This window comes from Neofelis nebulosa, chromosome 14 (assembly GCF_028018385.1).
Source record: "Neofelis nebulosa isolate mNeoNeb1 chromosome 14, mNeoNeb1.pri, whole genome shotgun sequence".
NCBI classification, from domain to species: Eukaryota; Metazoa; Chordata; class Mammalia; order Carnivora; family Felidae; genus Neofelis; species Neofelis nebulosa.
In genome coordinates, this window is record NC_080795.1 from 67589165 (window position 1) to 67610012 (window position 20848).

The 20848-nt window shown below is 49.8% G+C and overlaps 1 protein-coding gene across 9 annotated transcripts in view; it reads right to left on the reverse strand.

Annotated features, from left to right (window-relative positions):
• Positions 1–608: 608 nt before the first annotated feature.
• MTSS1 (MTSS I-BAR domain containing 1) overlaps positions 609–20848 on the reverse strand; it is a 168073-nt gene continuing 147833 nt past the window's right edge. For 2 of the 9 annotated variants that reach the window (XM_058699010.1, XM_058699011.1), the window contains 9 exons: positions 17951–18108; positions 15411–15518; positions 14035–14132; positions 11879–12089; positions 7989–8108; positions 6936–7130; positions 5468–5641; positions 4977–5139; positions 609–3546 (listed from right to left, as the gene is read on the reverse strand). In XM_058699010.1, coding sequence (XP_058554993.1) covers positions 2846–3546; positions 4977–5139; positions 5468–5641; positions 6936–7130; positions 7989–8108; positions 11879–12089; positions 14035–14132; positions 15411–15518; positions 17951–18108 — 1928 coding nt within the window. In that variant the 3' untranslated portion in view covers positions 609–2845. The remainder of the gene's footprint in view (positions 3547–4976; positions 5140–5467; positions 5642–6935; positions 7131–7988; positions 8109–11878; positions 12090–14034; positions 14133–15410; positions 15519–17950; positions 18109–20848) is intronic. The other 7 variants (XM_058699015.1, XM_058699016.1, XM_058699013.1 and 4 more) reach the window with 4 other exon arrangements.

Genomic DNA, 20848 nt, shown 5'->3' on the forward strand with positions numbered 1-20848 from the left:
CTGTCGATAGCGCGTATCATCAGGGACAGCTGCACAGAACCAGATACAGGAGTTACTCTGAAGAAGAGTTACAGACTCCAGTTGAAGGCTCAGGGGCTGCAATACGAAGTCTAGGGAAGGGGTGTGAGGATTGAGGACTTGAGATACCATTTTTGGTTTTCTAAAGGTGCCACGAATGAGATTTTAGGTGGTTAAAAGAAAACCTCGAAGCAGCACACACTCAAATAAGTATGATGGGGGTTGCAGTGAAAGGGTCCAATCTGAAACTGTGACACCTATTTTGGAGGCAGTGTTCCAGCCTTGCTTCCTCTCCTGTGGCCTGGATTGTCACAGGGAAGGGGACAGCAGCACTCTATATGTTGGAAGAAGCTTCTCTAAAAGCTAGAGCCATTTTTACCATCATCAGCCAACCCACCTGCTTTTAGTTTGTGACAGCTCATTAGAACTGTGTTCAAATAGTTCATTGATTGAGGCAACTCGTGTTCTCGGGGGTTCACGGCCATCACAAAAAGAACGTTCTGTGGGTGTTCTGAGTAAGCCCAACCGGAGTCTCCGGGTGTTTAACAGCTAAGACTTGCAACTGAGTTTTAATAAGTCTTGAAATACCGTTTTTTGTTTTCTAGTGGTTCTTTATTTATAATGTAGGCTGAAGCAATTGTTACAAGGTAGAAGGGAGACACATTACACAATTGTTATTTATACAAGTTTAGAACAAAAAACTGCACAGGGAGAGGTCAACTCTCAGTACAAACTAGCAACCAAACCACAATAATTTACCTTGAGAAACGATTTCTTTATTTTTAGCTGTGACACTGCTTTTACAATATGCAAAAACACAAACAGAACTACCCAAGGTGTTTTGTCACATTCTTTCTACATTGAATTTGGCAACATTTTATATTAAATTTATTCAGATTATACTAACGTTTAAAAACTAAACACGTGAAAAGCTGTACCAAGGTACAGTCCCATCCATTTATTTCGAAGGTTTAAAATACCACTTTTATCTATTGTAATTACCTTGCAGTGGTTTCTGCTTTTGCAAAAACCATCTCAAGCATCATATGCACAATGCATCAGCTACTTTTAGTCATCAAGATTGGTGGGCTAAACCACAGGCACTACTGTTGCTTATATTCTGTAGAAGGAGCTTGTTTTTCAAAGAAAAAAAAGCTTAAATAGTTTCTAATAATCATGCCTTTGCTTTAAAGCCGTAACATAAAATGCCCTTGAGCAATCACAGCAGTGTTAAGTGTTAATATACAGAACAGTGACTATACAGGTACGTTACTCTCACATCCAATGCACTTATGTATTAAAGCATAAGATTATGTAATTGAAGATTAGAGCCAACAGAAACCTGCAGGGTCTGGGGGACCCACCAAGCTCCTATTCGTTCAGAGGAACGGACCCAATTGCTTAAGGGACCTGCTTGGTTTTTTCAAACCCGGCTGTCTTCTCCAAACAAGATCCCTCTTAAACCTACAAATCTCTGTTGGCTTTAGGGAATGGGCATTAGAACAAATCGAACTTTCACTTAAAGCAAGAAAAGACATAAATCCATTCCAAAAACATTACCTAGAATACAAAAAAAGGGACAGTATAGTGGCCAGATTCCCAGTGACAATAAATAAATCCTCCTCTCTTCAATGTTCGGTATGATGCCAATTCACTGCCATTTGTTGAAAAGAAGATAAGAAAAACAAGCCCCCAGATTGGTAAACACATTGGCAAGTTGCTAGATTCCAAGCTGGTTACCCTTGTTAAATCCGCTCGAGTTTTTTCAAAATATTTGGGCTTTTCAACGCGCCCAGCCTGCTGGGCACAGTTAAGTAAAAGGCATTTATTTGCTATATCTAAGAATTCCCTGCTCTCATCATTCTAAAATGTTCTTCACATTTTTAAAACTGCCTTACCCTTTTTGGACGTATTTGGATCCCATGAAAGTGGGTACAAGAGACGAGTAACTGAAGTGGGGGGTTCTAGGTCTAACCGGCGGCAGCAGCATGCACGGGATTGGAGGTGGGTGCTGTGCAGTCAAGAGGAATCGTGGGAGAAAGGAAGTCCTTAAACACCCTACAGAAACAGACACTGCAATCCAGTATGGCTTGTTCGGATGCATTTACCATGAAGATACTAGAAATTCAACCTACAAGGCTACTCTTAAATGTTAACAGGATCGGCTATGTTGACAGTGTGCCCCTCCCACGGCCCTCCCCCCAATCCCAACAGAGTCTACCATTTCCAGATTCACTTCGCTCTGAATATTGCTCATCAATTGTTACTCCTGCTTTTCTCAGCCAGAACATACTACATTTAAGTGAAGATTTTACCCCTTTATCCATTTTGTTTGTACATTAAAATAACTTGAATTTGCTTCTAAGCCAGACTACTAACAATGCATCTACAAAAGCTTGCAGGAAAAAGAAAAGAGAGAAAAGAAAAAGCGAAGTATAGTTATCCTTTTTTCTGAAATTAACTACTTCGTGGTTCCCCTGCCCCGACCACCCCCCCCCCCATTATGCATTTAAAATTTTACAAAGACTTGTAAAAAAGTTAAATGGAATTTGGCACCTTCAGAAAAATCAAAAGGGAAACTAAGATTAAAATGTGCAGAAAGAAAACTGTCAATATTTACAAATTAAAAGATCAAAGTTATGTCAGTTACGTATGTTGCTTTTAATTCTTAGCTAAAGGTGTCGAGTACTTTCAAAAGAGCTGTATTCTGAGTTGCCTACAAAATCTTTTGTTTGATTACAGATTGGAATGGATCGAGACAAATTAGGTTTTATGAATTAAACAGTTCCTTCCCCACTGGCAGCATTTCTTGGGAGCCTAAGCGAGCCTACGAGAAGCGAGGGGCTGAGCGGTCGTTTGTGGTGGTCTTCTTCAGTTTCACGCCCCTTCGGATGGCATTCAGCATGTCTTCCCCTTGCGGAGTATCTCTCGGGCTCAGGTCTGCAGCGTCACTCTCTGGAATCTGGACTGGGGAAGCAGTGGCACTTGAGGGATCCCTTTCCTGGTCTTCGGCCTCGCTTTCTGGAATCGCCTGTCTGTGCTCCTCGGGGATACTGGGCTTCGGGCCTGGAAGAGGAGGGTTGACGGAGGCTTGGCCACTCCACATTGAGGAGGGCATGCTGGTGACACCCTGGGGGCCCTCACCCACAGAGGGCGACTCGGGGCTGTGCTCACCCCTCTCCTCTGGCCCATCCAGAGGTGCCGGCAGCACCCCGGGGAGGTCTGGGACGGTTGGGGTCTTGACAGGGATCACGGGTGTCTTGATGGGGATGGGACCGGCTCCGATGGTCCCCCGGCGGACAGAAGGCTTGGTGGAGGGGGTCCGTCGGATGGTTGCAACCCCTGGGGTGACCATAGCAGGTCCGAGGGTGGTGGGGAGGCCAGCAGTTGAGGCCGGGCGCTTGGCTTGGAACATCCGTCGGTAAGACTGGCTGATGTCACTGTTTCTCGGAATGGTGGATGATTTGTCAAACTCCTGCTGGTCTGCCTCCTGGTCACCGCTTACAGAGAAATAATCATAATCTGAAACTGATGATAAGATTTGATTAGGAATCTCCAAGGCAGCAGCTTTGTTTTTTGATTCTTTTGTGCTAGAGGACAAAAGGCACGAGAGGCCAGGTGCTTTACCCACAGCCTCATCCCAAGCACCTCCCCCAATCTCCACACCGTCCTTAGAGGCCCCCAACGTCTGAGAACTACCCCCCAACCCCGCCACCAGGCAGGGATCTGCGTCCTGCTCCCGATGTAATCCTGGGCCCTAGAATGGGGCTGGACGTCACAGGCATACACGCGATCCTGTTGAGCGGTGAAGCATGCCCAAAGGCCGGGCTACATCAGGGCTACCCACCCACCCTTTATTCCACCCTGCTCTGGAAGGAATAAAGGAGGTGAGCGGGAAGAGGAAAGAAACTCCACAGACCCTCCAGCCCGGAATTTGACAAGAGAAACAACCCTTAGACAGACGATCGCAGGCCTTACTCTCTCATAAGGGACTCGCCAGGCGAAGGCTGGAAAAAGAACGGAGCTACTGGCAACGAGCCCCTGAAAACAGGTACAAAGACAGGCTCCATCCGCGAGGTGTGTGTATGTGCTCTCAACACTGGGGTCACACGGGAGGCAGAAGCACACAGAGTGAACGTCTTTGAGCGGGTTTCTGAACAGCAGCCCCCCCGGCATCTGGGGCCAGGCGAAAGGTTTGTTGCGGGGACAGGGGGCCGTGCTGTGCATTACACGACGTTTAGCGGCATCCCTGACCATCTACTAGATGTCAGCAGCACCCCCTCCATGGGTGACAACCAAAAATGTCTCCGGGCATTGCCCGATGTCCCCTGGACAGCAAAACGGCCTTTTGCTGAGATCCACTTAGTCCTAGAAGTTCTGGCCAGTGGACCGCAAATACGTTTGCTCAACAACCCCAGATGCGCCCTAGCCCCGGCCACCATCTTGCTGGCCTGCGTGTGCTGTGGTGAGGGGGGCGGGGTTGGTAGAAGAGTTGGCTGGAATAGGTGAAGAACTCGGGCCTTCAGAACTGAGGTTCAAGCCCAGGGCTGCTCATTAATTGTTTGGGCGAGGTACTGAGCCTCGCTGTCCGATGCGTAAAACGAGGGCGAGAATCCGTACCACCATAAGCTTAAATGGGAAAAGAGAGCGCTTAGCACAAAGTGCTGCGACACGAATGACCTGATTGTCATTCGCGGCATCTGAGTTCACCCTGGGAGCTATCCTGCATCCGGATGGTGAGACACGGGAGAAGCTGCAAAAGTCCCGTCACCGGACGTGGCAGCTACCCGCTCACTACAGGTCAGCTCTCCCGAGCATGCCCAGAGGATGACAGTGGCTCTGAAGCGGGTCTGCTGGCCAGGGCTGACGCTGTGCTCATTCTTCTGCCTCGTCCCGGCGGGGAGGGCACCCCTTCTCCTCACCTGCCAATGCTCAGGAAGCCCCGGACCGCCTCGTACCTTGGGAGGGGATGGTGTCCTCAGAGCAGCATGGGGTGGTCGTCTGCGTGCTGTAGCCGCTGGAGCACTGGAGCGAGTCCCGGCTGCTCCTCTGCGTGTCCAGCTGGAGGCCCCGCGACAGGGCCAGCGCCAGTTCCTCGCAAGCCTCCATCTCCTCACCAGGCTGCACGCGGGAGGAACGAGAGAGACACAGACAAGCCACAGGGGCCGTGAATCCCCTGTCCGGTGTCCCCAGAGCCTTTCCGCATACTCCTGCAAGTGGGAGCCTCCGTAGTGCTCCTATTCTGCTCCCGTGAACATCACCCATCTACGGGTCCTACCCGGGCTCTAGAAAGTTCTACCAGTCTGATGTCAATACAAGGCTTTTCCCTGGGGGTGCAGGAAGTTCGGGGTTGGGGCGGGGGGAACAGAGCTCAGGTCCTTCCAGCTGCAAGGCTGACTCGGCCCCCTGCTGCTGGCCAGGTCTAGAGGGCAGAGAATAAAAGCGTCACCCTGGTGGCAGCTGACACGGTCATGCTCCGTGGTCTCTGAGCTTCCTCGGCAGCCGCAGGCGCACCACCCACAGCAGTGGATCCTCCTCCATTGGGGTCCGGCTCCCGCTTCTCCTTGCGGCGCTGTAGGGTGTTCACCAGGGGCTGATCATAAGGTCCTGGCTTGGCCCAGTCCTAAGTAGAACAAGTGTGGTCAAGCACCAGGGCCTCGGCCTCCATGTGGAGGGCCGCAGAACCCTGCGCACAGCTGCCCGCAGACGGCAGCTGGCCCCGGTAGGGGAAGCTCAGGCTAGGACAGGCCAGCAGGCCCTTCTATGTCCTCAGCCGGCTCGAAAAGAAGGCAGTGGAAAATCCTTTGGGGGCCCCCCGGGTGCCTCCCCTTTCCTCATATCTGCCCAAAGATGAAAAGCCCTCAACAACCAGGCAGGTGGGTACCTGTGGGAGACTCAGCCACCTAACGGCTGACCAACTGTCTAAGGTGTCCGAAGGCACCAGCCAGTGGAGACCCAATCCCCAGGGACAGCGCCCCCCACTTCTGATGTCTGAAGGAACCCTCTCCCCCCCAGCAGCCCAAATGTCTTCACTTGAGTGAAGTGGCCACCAGGAGGCACTAAAGGAATTCAGCCTCGCTCGGAGGCTGAACCTCCACTTCCTGGATACAGGACCCCCCACCAAGGGCCCTCAGGATGTGCCCTCTGAGGCCCTCACATAGGAAAGGCAGGCCTCTGGGGTCAGCAGGAAGACCCTGAGGAGCCTGAGGGGACCACACTACCTGTGAGGGGTTAAGCCAAGACCTGCTCTAGATGCCACAGCCTAGGCTAACCTGCGATTCAAATTCGGGGCACCTCCTTGTAGGATATCCTCCTGGCATCAATTGGACTCGCTAGGAAATAATTTTAAAACTTTGCTTTTATATTAAAGCAAACATGTTTTAATATAAAACAAATGAGACTAAAAATAAAGTCTGCATTCACATTGAAGATAAAACATGATGATAAGCCAAAAACATAGTTTGGATTATGGTTCCGTTACCATGGCCCAATAAGGGACTCCAGGGACAAGTCTGAGGCACATGGTGGAGAAGGGCAGTCCCTCCCAGCCCCTGGTAACAGTGACACCCTGCGGCGGCCCCAACAGTGTAGAACTGCCTGCCGGCCCTGCAAGGCCATGTCTGGCATCACCGTCTAACCACCTCTAACCGGGCCGAATGAATGTTTCTGAAAGGGAGCCTCGCCCAGCTCCGCTCCACGTGGACATTTCTATCTCAGATCTGCCTGCTGCTTTTTGGTTCTTCCCAGTGGGAATTTTCTTAGGGAGAGGTGTTATATGGGGAGGAAGGCAGAGTGTGGAAGGAAGGGGCAAGCGGGGGGGGGGGGGGGTCAGGATGAGGACTGTGGGACAGAAGAGGGGAGAGCACAGAGCCATGAAGGGGGAGGAGGGAAAGAGAGGAGGGAGGAGAGACACAAACCTTCCAGCTAGGGATCTGAGATGACGGGAACATGCCGGGCCCAATGGTGTAATAATGAGCGTAGTCTGGAAGGTGGACAGAGGTGACCCGAGGGAGCAGGCGGGAGGCAGGCAGGCAATGAGGGGAAAGGCTTGCCCCCACGGGCCCCACATGGGACTCACTTGGCAAACTACAGTGAGAAAACCCGTTAGACAACTGGAAACAAAACAAACAAAAAAAGGGGGGGGGGAGGAAAATAAAATTAATATAACGGGATGAGTGTGCAGGTACATGATGGCATTGACATTCAAAGGAGGAGGGAGACCTGAGTATTTATAAATAAAACAAGCCGCTCCTGGATGATCCGTGGTGCCAGAGGAAGGGCCACGGGGCAAAGAACACATACTGGACGGCAAGAAGTGTTCAGTCAAGCAAATAATTTATCTACATTTTAGAGTAGTGTGGAAATTGATCGGTGTCCTTAATTTTTTGGCGTTCTCAATGGTTAAATCATTTATAACCAATGGAGCTTAATTTCACGGTGATAATGATTTGTTCATCTCATTATGCAAATTTAAAACATTCCCAAGCAACAACTGAAAACTGTTCATTCTGGGTTTCTGAAATCATCACACTGTTCAGGAGCAGAATCCAAGTCGGGGTGAAGGGGGAGGAGGGGTTGGCGAACTAAAAGGCAGAAAAGCGCACAGCCTCTGATGCAGTGAGATGTCCTCCTCCGATGGTACCGCAACAAGGAGGCCACGGGGGGGTGGGGTACTTGGGAGGGGGAGGGGGGACAGATGAGCGCACGACACTTCTGAGAAGGAGCCTTCCACCTCCGAGCTCCCCATACCCCTTCCTCTCCCTCAGGACACTGCAAGGTCATTGCCCAGGAGCCAGGCACCCTTTCAAGAAAAAGCCCTCAGCCTTGTCCCTCTCTCTGTCCCCAAAAGGGACTGCTCCTGGGATGCATTTTGTAGATTTTGAGTTTCAAGGTCCTGGTGGTGACAGTGACGGTAGGTGGGGGGCAGGGGAGGAGGGGTTGGCCACGGTGGCCGGGGCCCAGCCGGTCACCTTCTCTGTGGACACCCAGGCGCCCATGGTGGAGCCTGAGCTGACTGAGGTGGGCGAGCTGCACTCGCTCACGGACTGGCAGGTTTCGGAGGCTTCAGAGGAGGCCGAGCTGGACGAGTTCTGCAGCAGGGAGGGACCACATGCCACCAAAAGTAACAGGAAATCAAAACAAGAAGATGGGGTGGGGAAGTGCACGCACAGAGAGAGAGACAGACGTATACACAGGAGAGGGAAGGATGAGAGAAGCAGAGGGTTAGGGTTATTTTTTTCCCTTTGCCAAAGCTGCACCCACACAGAGGCTTTCAAGCCCTCGAAAAGCAGCGTGAGACACCTGCCAGATGGTCAGCCCCCCAGGACCCTGATGTGTGTGTGTGTCTAGTGTGTGCCTGGCACTGGTCAGTGAGGCTCCCCGTGTTCCTTTGGGCATTTCTTCTCATGCCACAAGTCGAGGTCCCAGGGGAGGCCTGCCTCTGCTATCTCTCAGGTGCACAGGCATATTTAGTGCCTGAGGACTGAACCCCCTCCACCACCACCACCCAGCTTGGGCTTCTGCTCCATACCCCTGCAGTCCCCAGCCTCTCCCTGTGTCACATGCAGCCTCTGCACCCATGCAGGGTGGTTTCCAGCCATGAAGCTGCATCTTCACAGGGCAGGTTTTTAGGTTTCTCTGCCTGGGAAATGATTTTGAGGTTTGGCCAGTGAGGCCTTGAGATCAGTGCAATGTTTCCAGGGGCCATCTAGGGAGGGACGGAGCATCTGGAGAGATCTGGGGCATTACAGAAAGGAGGTCTGACTTGGGACAACACGTCCTCGTGCCGATCTTTATTTCACCTCCAGTCTTGCCAGTCGCCTGGTGTCAGCCGGGGTACGTGCCCCCAGCTCAGTCTCCTGACATTCGGCTTGGGCAGGGACCATGCCCGTGGGCTCACCATTATGTCTCAACTTTCTAGTCCTGTACTGGCACGTGACAGGTGCTCAAAACTACCGAATGGATGAGTGATGAAGACCATCTCTTCCAATATAAACTTCCAATATAAGCACCAAGATAGTGCTTCGGGCACACCCAGATATTTAAGTTCTGTTTGCTGCTAACTCCAATCTCCGGCTCATCCTTTTGTTTAAATAAGCCCAACCCTACCGGGGTCTACTCTTACTTCCTCAAAGTGTTCCTGAATTCACTGCCAAGGAGGCCAGGTTCACGTTTCTGTCATGTTCGTGTCCACCTCCTTCACAGCCAAAGAAAGAAAGGTTCCGGCAAAGGGACAGAGCTATAGCTCTCCATCCTGCAAGCAGCAAGGCTCCGAGAAGACACTCCACTGCATGGGGCCCCACAGAACCAAAGCAAGGACACGCTACCCACTGGACACCCTGATGGCTCCTCAAGCTCAGAGTCTGGTTGGTGGTTCCGGAGCCAAAGTTTGAGGGTTTGTATTTAAGTTACGATTCTGTCACTTCTCAGTTGAGGAACCGCAACCTTAATCTAAAACTCCAATTTCTTTCATTTTGGGCAGAGGGATCACTAATATCTAACAGAGGAAGAGAAAATGAAATTTTCTATGTGTCCATCTATGTATGTAGCACTTAAAAAAGTGTACAGAGAGGCCAGTTATCACTATAATTTACTAGGGCTGTTCATTTTGGTCCCTCTAATTCGAGTATGTTCAACTTGAAAAAAAGAACCAATAAACCATTCCAGGACTGCAGGTTCCTATTTCTTTTGGCTTCTGTTCATTTTTCCTACAGAACCTCTTGCCTCCACGGAATGAACAGCTCTAGGACGAGACCCTCACAACAGACATAGTCCCACTCCTGGGCACAAGTGGATTAAGGTTAAATTTGAAAAGGGCACAGTGGAGGAAAATGGGAGAATTCTTAACACATTTCATCACTTGGCATTGGTTGAGACCCACGTGACCGAGGAGAGAAAGGAAGGGCTCCTTCCCCTTAGAGATGTGTGTGCCCTTCCTCATCCTAAATAAAGGTAACATTTTGGGAGACTGCATCCTCTGGCCTATGTGATTTGTACAATTTCCTTAACTTCCCCTCTACCTTACAATTATAAGCAGCTGTAATGCTTTTTTTTTTTTTTTTGTAAAAATAGAATTCTGTTTTAAATTTTGCAGCATCCCTGAGCATATTAAAACTACCCTAGAGTACCCTAGAGTTGCTAGCCAAGCAACTTGGGCACCAGCTTTCAGATTTAAGTAAATCCCACATGCCAACTTCTGCTTCCCTCGACATTACTGGAGGCAGAAACGCTCACTTCAGCCTGATCCACACACAGTCTTTGTCAGGGAGGCTGGAGCACGTGGCCTCTCTTTTTTTAGAAAGGAGTGTCAGCACACAATACTATGTTAATTTGTCAGTTGATTAAAAACACACACAGAATTAGGCTGCACATTAGAATAGCCTTGGAAGAATCACAAATTCCTGTTTTCCTTTCAACCATTCACACTCTGCTTTCAAGACACATAGGTATGGTTTAGCTCTGCCGCATGGCGGGGGACGGGCAGGTGACACCTTTCGGACCAAGCCAAAGCGCCCCAGCTAGGACAAGCACATTAGAACTCAAAGTCGTGGCTCTTGGCCCAGAATGTCTCTGTTTGAAATGAAGTCTCTCTCCCACAAAGACAGAGAGAGGCCACAGTCTCCTGGGACAGCTGAAAAATGCCAGAGGGACCACTGAGCTGAGAACCTCTGGGTTCACCAATGTCAGACACATCAGGCAAGGAACCTTCTGGCTTAAATTCCCAAAATACTTCAGCTGCTTTCTCTACACGAAGTGTTCCCCAAAACACTCTCCCAGGGACACCTCATGGCTGAGATAGAAGAGAAAGGACTCTGGACTGCTTGCCAGAAACCCTTGTTCCAGGTCCCCAACCTGCAGGTCAGATAATTGTGCAGCTTGGGTAAGTCACATCTCTGAGCCTCTGTTTCCACAACAAAACAGGGATAACAATGCTGCACAGATAGCAGACGGAGCATGTCCTGCGGTGGTGCCGGGGACACTGTAGTCAGTGACTGTGAAGCAAACTGGATACCTGGATACAAGAAAAGCACGCGACCTTCTAAGTCCAAAGGATCTTGGGCCAAAGCTGGGTCGGCCTCAGAACACACAGCGGGCCCTGAGCCACATGCTCCCAGCAGATGGCACTGTGGGGCACCCTGGATGGCGTCTGCTGTTGTGCTGCGTATTACTAAGTAGGAAGCCAGACCCCTGGCACTCCGAGAAAGAGGACGGAGAGGGTAGCACGGGAGGGGCGTCACAATACCCTGTCCAGCCCCTGCCTCCTGCTCCAGCTGGAACCACGGGCTGGGCTGGGTCTGGCGCCACTTGACCCAACTGGGGCTGGAAGATGCCCCGCCGGCCCCTCTCCCAGGAGCAGAATGCCAACGGAATTATCTGCAAGGGCTCTAAGGATTCATTCTCATCCTCACACCAATTGCTAAAAGGAACTGGAGAGGGCCAAGGAAGGTTTCCAAGGCACCGTTCAAGGACAGAATCTCCGCCATTCAGAGAGAAAAGCAGACGTGCCGGCGGAGAAGGTGCCACCATCGCACGCATGTCCGTTAATTAAGCATCATGCGAAGCCGGGCACTTACAGGGATGCCGGAGGATGGCCAAACTTCCTTGAGTCCGTCTACTTACCTGAGAGGACTCCCCAAACCAATGTGGCGACTTGACCATCACCACCATGGAGACAGGCTTCAAACCCAACTTATGGTTCTCACCCTTTGGGGAAAGGACACATCTAAAGATGAGAAATTAATCCAGAGGTTTCTTGCGTCGAGAGGACAGGGGTCTGCCTGAACCAACATCTTTCTTTGCATCCGGCCAGTGACGGTGGTCCAGGCACCACAGCCACTTCTGGAGCCAAGGGCACCCTTACCTGGTTGGGGGCCTCTGGTGGCATGGGGGACGGTGACTTGGACTGGAAGGCGTCCTGCGAAATGAATCCTGAGTCGTGGGAGGACACGCTGGACAGGCGGACGGGCGCCTGCTGGGCCAGGTTGGAGCTGCGGTAGCGGTAGTGTGAGCTGGGGGAGTGAGTGTGAGAGCCGCTGGAGCGCGAGTCACTGCTGTTGACGCTGTTCAGGCTGCTGTGGGGGCGGAGGGAACGCGGGCGTGCAAGGTTAAGGGGCAGGGATAGGGGAAGGGGGGAAACAGAAGACAACGGAACAGGGGAGGGGGGAGAACATAATATAATCAGCTGGGTACCACGGAGAGCTGGGCAAACGGTAAAACGTGTTTCCAAAACACCAAGTCATTAAGCTAGTAAACAAAAGGTTTTTATCATGTGAGCAAGCGGGGAGAAAAGTGGGAGTTGTCAAAAAGCAGGTCCGCCAAGACTCACTTCTCTGATGGTACGATGAGGTGTCCCTGGCACCAGGTGCCAGGATTCTGAAGAGTCAAGTGCTACCCAATTAATTCAGCTAGGTCATCTACCACCAAAGCTAGAGACCTAACATCTGTGGCAGGAAAAGAGACGGGGCTGATCTTATCTGCTCATCTGCTTGCAGAATCTCATGACCACGGAGCGAAACCCACTAAGGCTTCAGCATCATCTGGTTAGTGTATTCAAGGCTCTCCCTTAGATGCACCATCTGGGTCCAGGAAACCAAGGTCCACCCAGACAACCATCACTTTGGGAGTGCAGGTGCCACGGCGCCCCTCAAGGAGACTTCATCCTCGACGAGCCTGGTTCAAGACCGTCATAAAGAACACGGGCAAATCAACTCTGTGTGTTCATGTCAGCGTGTTTTACCTCTTCTTACCAGAGTCGATGCTTGAATGAATGGCTTTTCCCTGATCACAGAAATTTCTCTGTGAGAGTATCTGCGGGCCTGGTGTTACAGCACACGTGGCAAGAGGCAGGCGGCTTTCAACAACTACAGGCAGCCGAGGCTGAGCTGTTTGTTTCCGAGGTGAACAGTAAACAGGATGTTGAGAAGCGTCACACACCCTCTGGGTGTTCTGTCTGCGCTGCGTCTCCAGTTCTAACAAGTATGCGCTCTAGTAACTCAGAGTGCAAAAACCAGAAAACCGAACACAGCCCCACGGTCCAAACAAGCAGAACGGACAACGGGAAGCCCTGGAAGGGCCGGAATAAACAACCCAGCCTGGGATTACCAAGTGTGTGGTTTCTGCTCCCGGCAAGAGAGTCTTGTCAGATTTCACAGACCCTGACAGCTAATGAGGCAGTCAGGACCGTGACTGCTCTATGCTAGAATTACTTGACAACGAATGTTCCGACAGATAGAGGGGAGTGTGCCAGAGGAAATCACTGCCGCTGGGGATAATTACCATAATTTTTGCTTCCCCCAACTCCACCCCCCCACCCCACCAATCAGCCAGAAGAGGGCATTTGGGGACTGGCAGTAAAGCCCACAGCAGCTGCACTCCAGCAAGCTCAAGGCCGATGTTGTCAGTGCCGCATGATTTTTGACTGAAGCTAAAACTAGAAGAAAGAAGAGAGAACTCGTGCAGCTTTGTTTTGTATTAGTGAGATAGTTCTCTTTGTTAGCAAAATGAAAACCCAACAGATTTGTCAAACACACACACACACACACACACACACACACACACACAGCCCATAAGTGAGCCCATAAGTGATGACAAGGAACCAACCAACGTTTTCATGATGTAGCATCTTAAGTCTGAAATTACTGCTATGTGTTTACTACCCAAGGTCAAATATGAAACCACACACACACACACACACACACACACACGTGTGTGTGTGATAACCAGACACAGACCAGGCAGATCCACCCTGCTCTTTCCTCTCACTGCTAAATTCGCAAGAAGTGGAAATCTACTTGGCTTTGAAAAGTCAAAGAGAAAGGTCAGTAGGTTGCGTACATTGAGAAGGGTTAGTGATGCGTGATGAAGTTGCCATCCTTCAAAAAGAGAATACGCTTTGCAGTCAGCAGGCCAAGAATGGTCTTCTAACAGAAAACCGCTAGAGAACAATTTTGCAGATGGCAGACATTTCCGGAGGATTCTCGCTGCAGGTGAGTAGGGGCAGAGCCCAGCTTTACTTACCTGCAGACACTAGACTTGCGGGACATGGTGGTGCTGGGAGAAGAGGGTGGCGTCTGGTACGACCAACTATAATCAGAACCTTTCAAGTCCAGAATCACCTAAGGGGACAGAGCCAAGTGGGTAGGTGAGGTGCTGAGAAGGGAAACATCATCCATCAAATCTTTAACCTGTATCATCAAAATGCTGTCATCATCAAGGGGTGGGGGTTAACGTACAAAATGTTGTCAACGTCCTTTCTTCGGTTAAAGAACAACAGTACCAATCCATCAATGTCATAATCCTTTTTTCTGAGACAAGCAAAAATATAAAAAATTGGAAGGGGGGAGGGGACCATGAAATGTCAGTCTAGAGGGAGAGGGAGAGATTTACAGCTACAGATTAATGATTTACAGGAGTCAGGTATACTCAAGGCCAGAATTTATAGGATTCTTGTCTTACAGCACCACAAATTCAATGATGGTGTTAGGATTTGTCGGTCTTGCACGTTAGCCGCCTGATATTCAGTGGGTCACTTCTGGCCCGGAGATTTCAAAACCTGACAGAATCAAGAGCAAGCCAATTTGCTCGCAGTTACTTCTACATCTGGCTCCCCTGCTTGACAAATAGCTATTTGAATGTGAGGTCTACCTTTCATTCACGTAGTAGATTCTCAATAAATGTCTATTCACGGAGCAAACGCGTGCCTGCTGTGATTTGACAAAAGCAATTTCATAGAATGGAAAATGTAAACTCTTGTATTTGTCCTCTGAGTTGGTTCTCCAGGGAGGCAATGAGAATTTTCTACAAAGGGCAAAAGCCAGCATGTGATTCATCAGCTGTCCCCCCAAATACGGTCCTTCCCACTTGATATGTTAATGTCATATGAACCAAATGAATAAGCACGAAAGATGTCATCTTTTCTGTAAAAGAGACCCTGTTTTAATCCATCAGAATGGGAGAAATTCAGTGAGAATGGTTCACAAGGATGACCAAAACACATCACTATCATGTTCCTGTGAGAGTTTATTTCTAGAGGACAGGTGGACACAGTGGTTAAGGCCATGCATGGGCTCTTGACTGCTGGGTTCAGATCCCACTTCTACCACTAATTAGCTAGATGAACCTGGTTAAAGGACTTTATCTCTCAGTGCCTCAGTGTCCTGCTCTGTAAAATGGGAATAATACTGAAGATTAGCTGAGGAGGTCTACGTAAAGCGCTTCGAACATACATGGCACACAGCAAGTGCTCTATAATGGCTAGCAACGATGGTTACCGTATTTCACAATACAGCGAAACACAGATAGGACTTTAAATGCAATGCCTCCGGGAACTCTCGAGACCTTGAACCTTTATGTCTTTGGTTTGCCCTCCCGAGTGCTTAGCCCACAGCTCCTACCTGTTCACTTGAGGAGGGCAATTTGTGAGGGTCCATGGTCAGGCTTTTCAGATCTTCTGAGATGGTCTGAAGGTGAGTTATTTCCCCTAGCATGGAGATTTCTTCTTCCTGAAGGAAAGTAATCCACAACGTGTCATCATGAGTGATTCATTCATGGTCTTGGCTCAACTGTTTTTATTAGGGTTACTGTCTAACCCTTTCAACTTTCCAGAAAAGTCACCTCGAGACTGGTACATCTTGGCTAAAGCCCTTTCTTTTGGGAAACGAAAAGGGAAAAAGGAATCTGCCATAATTATGGAGTGACCTGTCCCGCCCAGACAGTGGTGAGCAAGTCAAAGAAAACACGTGGCCTTCCTCATGGTGCCTGGGGTGGGGGGGGGGGGTGGGGGGGCGGGGAGCTGCCACATCTTCCCAGACGGTCCGCCTGTATCTTCTCATGGAGTCCTGCAGCATAGCCCCCTCCATGGGCCGAGGCCCTCTGAGCTCACTCAGCTTCGACGGTTGACACGATTTGGAACAATTTTGGTCCAGATCTGATAACAGCTCTTGGTGACAGCACATGTGTGTGCAATAAAGTTAACTATCCCCTCCCCCTTCTTTCTTATTTTTTTCCCCACCTACTTAGTAGAAAGTCACAGCAAGTGAGATAGGGGCAGGAGACTGTGGAAGAAAGTCATTCACTTCACCCAAGTACCGAGCTGGGACTGCAGGCCTCGGCAAGAATGAGCCATGGAAAAGTTCTGTGCTCAGAGGAACGACTCCTACTTGGGCATTTTGCTAGGGCTGAGGGAAGTGAGCTGGGGTCGTTGTATCAGCTTCAAGAATGCCTACAGCAAAAGTCCTCAATTATGGCAATGCAAATGATTTACTTAAAAAAATAAGTCTTGGGGAGCCTGGGTGGTTCAGTCGGTTAAGCGTCCGACTTCGGCTCAGGTCATGATCTCGTGGTCCGTGAGTTCGAGCCCCGCATCGGGCTCTGTGCTGACAGCTCAGAGCCTGGAGCCTGTTTCGGATTCTGTGTCTCCCTCTCTCTCTGACCCTCTCCCGTTCATGCTCTGTCTCTGTCTCATAAATAAATAAATGTTAAAAAAAAATAATAAGTCTTGCAGGGGGCACCTGGGTGGCTCAGTAGGTTAAGTGTCTGGCTTTGGCTCAGGTCATGATCTCACGGTTTGTGGGTTTAAGCCCCACATAGGGCTCTGCGCTGGTGGTTTGGAGTCTACTTGGGATTCTCTCACTCCTTCTCTCTGCCCCTTCCTCTCTGTCTCTGTGTCTCTCTCAAAATAAATAAATAAACTTAAAAAAAAAATCTAGGATGTCTGGGTGGCTCAGGTGGTTAAGCGTCTGACTCTTTGATTTCGGCCCAGGTCATGATTCCAGGATCATGATCATGGGATCGAACCCTGCATTGGGCTCTGTGGTGTGGGCATGGAGCCTGCTTGAGATTCTCTCTTCTTCCCTTCCCCACCCCTCGCCAACTCATGTGCTCTCTCTCAAAAAAAAACAAAAACAAAAACAAAATAAGATTCTCTATCTGCCCCTTTCCCTGCTCATGTGTTTGCTCTTTCTCTCAAAAATAAATAGGGGCGCCTGGGTGGCGCAGTCGGTTAAGCGTCCGACTTCAGCCAGGTCACGATCTCGCGGTCCGTGAGTTCGAGCCCCGCGTCAGGCTCTGGGCCGATGGCTCGGAGCCTGGAGCCTGTTTCCGATTCTGTGTCTCCCTCTCTCTCTGCCCCTCCCCCGTTCATGCTCTGTCTCTCTCTGTCCCAAAATAAATAAAAAACGTTGAAAAAAAAAAAAATTAAAAAAATAAATAAATAAATAAATAAATAAATAAGAATTGATTTGAGGCTCCTCCCATATTAAACTCATGGTCACTCACTGGTGTTGAACCTAGCCACTGGGTCTCAAAATCACCTGAAAGGCTTGTTTAAAACACAGATGACTGGGGATCACTTAAGTGTCCAACTCTTGATTTCAGCTCATGTCACGGTCTCAAGGTTCAGGAGTTCAAGCCCCACATCGGGTTCTGCACTAGGCGTGGGGCCTGTTTGGGATTCTCTCTCTCCCTCTCTCTGCCCCTCCCCTGCTTGCTGTCTCATTCTCTCTCAAAATAAATAAAGAAACTAAAAATAATTTTAAAAAAACACACAGATGCCTGGGTCCCCACCCCTAGAGGCTTGGATTTGGTAGGATTTGGATTCAGTAAGGTCTGGGTTGGGCTCGAGAAGCCACATTTGTAACCAATTCCCAGGTGACACTGCTGGCCAGGCGATCGCACTTTAAGAACCACTCTGCAAGGCCTTCTAGACTTGGGGGGAAAAAGAGTAAGTCAACAACTCGGGCTAAGAACTGTGCACCAGCAGTGGCCATGTGGCCATCGGCAACTCATGGAGAATCACTGCTCTACAGAAGTGATTCCACCATCGTGATCCCTGAGACACAGCAGATTCCTGACGACTCAGTGATGGTTGGATAAATAAAGGAAAGTCTCCTCCACACCAGCAGTGTAAGCCTTCCAGAGCCTTCCACTGACTTACAATCACGGGCCGCAGCATAGAGATGAAGGTACAGAATCGGCCGCGTTCTTCAATCAGTGCTTTCCGGACTGCCTGCTTTTCGGTCTCTTCCAACAAGAGATACTTGTCGTTGACATCTTGGAGAGCGCTGTCCAACTGAGGCTGGATGTCACCTCTCCCTGTAAACAAAACAAAGCCCCAAGCGTGGCTTGCTGAAACACCACCTTCTGGAACAAATGCCCTTCCTCCCTCGAGTCCTTGCGGGAGTGGAAACCACAAGTTGCCAGGACTTAAAACAATTACTCAGTTATACTCAGGACTGAAGGTAGCTGTTTGTCCAGTACCAGCCATTTCCAGTTTCCAGTGCCCAAAGGGCACGTTTATCCTCGTGACAAGGAAGATTTCCTGGGGTGACTCCTCCTGACTTGCCTTCTTGCCTTACGTAACCCCCTATGGAGACTTCTGCCAACAAAACCCCAGGATGTGGCAGCCAGACAGTATTCTTTCTTTGTAGAACATTCTGAAGAGGCCAAGGGATGAACAAGGTGAGGGCCTGTGGAGGTTTCCCAAAATGGGCAAAAAGTGGCTTTGTGGGGTCAACCTCAATCAAAGAGCCTCTGTTTGGACAGAAGTTTCTGTCTCTGAAGACAAAGACAGCAAGTATCAACTGTCCTGGCCATGGCGTGGGGGTGGGGGGCACCTGAGACTCCCTGGCAGTCAGCTTAACTCCCTGGTGGAGTCCTGAATGTTCTTATAAAACAAGCCCAGTAACAAACTGACCTACAGTCAGGTCTCTGCTGGTGCAAGTCTAAAGGGAGGGTCAGTGCTGAGCCTGACCCACGTGTGGTAATCGTCTGGCCACATCCAGACCCCAGTTACGATGACACAACCCCTTCTAGAGTTTAAGACAGAGCGTTAACCTTTCAAACTAAACCTTTATAAAATAGTTAGCAAACCATGTCCATAAATAAAGTTTAATTAGAACGCAGAGATGCCCACTTGTTCATATACTGTCTCTACTTGTTCTTGCCATAACTGAAGAATGGAATTGTTATACCACATACTGTATGGCCCCTGGGCCAAGAATATTTACAACTGGATTCTTTAGAGAAAAGGTTCGCTGTGCTAGAAGAGAAACACTGGCACCACGACAGAAGGAGAGGCTACTGCAAATCTGATTTGTAGATGGGGATAAGGGGGTGACCAGCCGAGAGCCCAGCTCACGGGCTTCCATACTGGTCTCCCTATGCAGGGGCTTCACCTATCACCTGAACCAGGGAATGTTTTCTAAACTCCTTCAGAGCAGGGACTTGGAACTCTCCCAGCTCAGCCCCTGGTACAATGTCATGTGTGTATACAGCAAGTGCTCAATAAATGTCTGATCATTTTCAACACAGAATGCTAGACATGGAAGGGGCCTTTGGGGCTATCCAACCTGTTTCCACTTCGGCAGAGGCTGAGAGAGACTTGCCCAGCGCTGTTCAGGGAAAGGTGGGGATCCAGGGCAGAGCCCACAGAGCCTGACCCCTCTAGGGCTGGACTCGTTCTCCTCTGTCCCACTGCCTCGAGCCACATGAAGGAATCAGCAAGGGGCCTGAGCAGTCACCGTTTAGCCCTCTCTAAAATGATGTGTCCCGCTCTTGATCTCGGCTTGGGTCATGATCTCACGGTCCGTGAATTTAAGCCCCAAGTGGGGCTCTGAGCTGACAGTGCAGAACCTGCTTAGAATTTCTCTCTCCTTCTCACTCTGTCCCTCTCTCACTCAGGCATGCACACACGCTCTCTCTCTCCAAATAAATAAATCAACTTAAAAAAATTTTAAATGATGTAGAGAACATTAAATGCAATGTGTTATTTGGTTTGAAAAAGGAAAGGGTCAGGGGAAATTGCCTTGAAAGTAGGAACATGTTCCATATTTTCTCTCATAAGCAGATGAGAAAGCTTAATATGGAGCAAGAGGTTGACCCAGGCTTCAAGAACATCCCACCAGAAAAGGTCTTTGGATTTAATGAGGGAAACATCACTTTCTGGGCAGGGACTGAGCTGTAAGTTGGCACACAAAAAGAAAGTCCTGCCTAGTCAAAGGTCACCCCTGAAAACGCCTTGGATGGCTGGCGAAGTACATGCTGCATGCAGGACTCTCGCGAGTCAAGCCAGTACAAGTTCCGGACGGCTACAGCAGGCAGCACTGAATTCCGTGCAGGGATTTTATCCAGTGATTCCATTATGGGAGAGTTTGCATCTGTCCAAGGTGACCCTTCACCCATTCCTCCATTTAGTCAATGTCTACCCTCAGGATAATTATAGCATCTCCTGCAGGTTTCCCAGCTGCCTCCCCAAGGATGCAGGGCGCCACCGCCCCCCAGCCCCCCTACGTGAACCTGGCCTCAGACCATGGGTTTCTCGAGTCTGCAGCGGATGGGAAACCTGTGAGAGCCAGGGACCATCTAGGGAGGGGACAAGTGCACCCCACTGAGGACACCCACCGTCTGCGACTCAAGCTCTGGGAGGGAAGGCTGGGGCATCAGCAGCCCTATGAGAACCGGGGGCTTTCTATTAAATTGCTGGCTTGGGGCGCCTAGGTGGCTCAGTTGGTTAAGCATCCAACTCTTGATTTCAGCTCAGGCTCATGATCTCACAGTTTATGAGATCGAGTCCTATGTCGGGCTCTGTGCCGACAGCATAGAGGCTGTTTGGGATTCTCTCTCTCTGTCCCTCTGCCCCTCCTCTGCTGGCGTGTGCACACATACTTTCTCTCTCTCTCTCTCTCTCAAAATAAACAAATAAATAAGCATTTAAAAATTATTGGTTTGTGCAACTGAATCCACATACACCTGAGGTACACCTGACACAAGCCTCTGGTAGAGAAGCTCCAGGAGGCTGAAAACGCTCTCTTTTGTTCTGCAACCTGCGAAACTG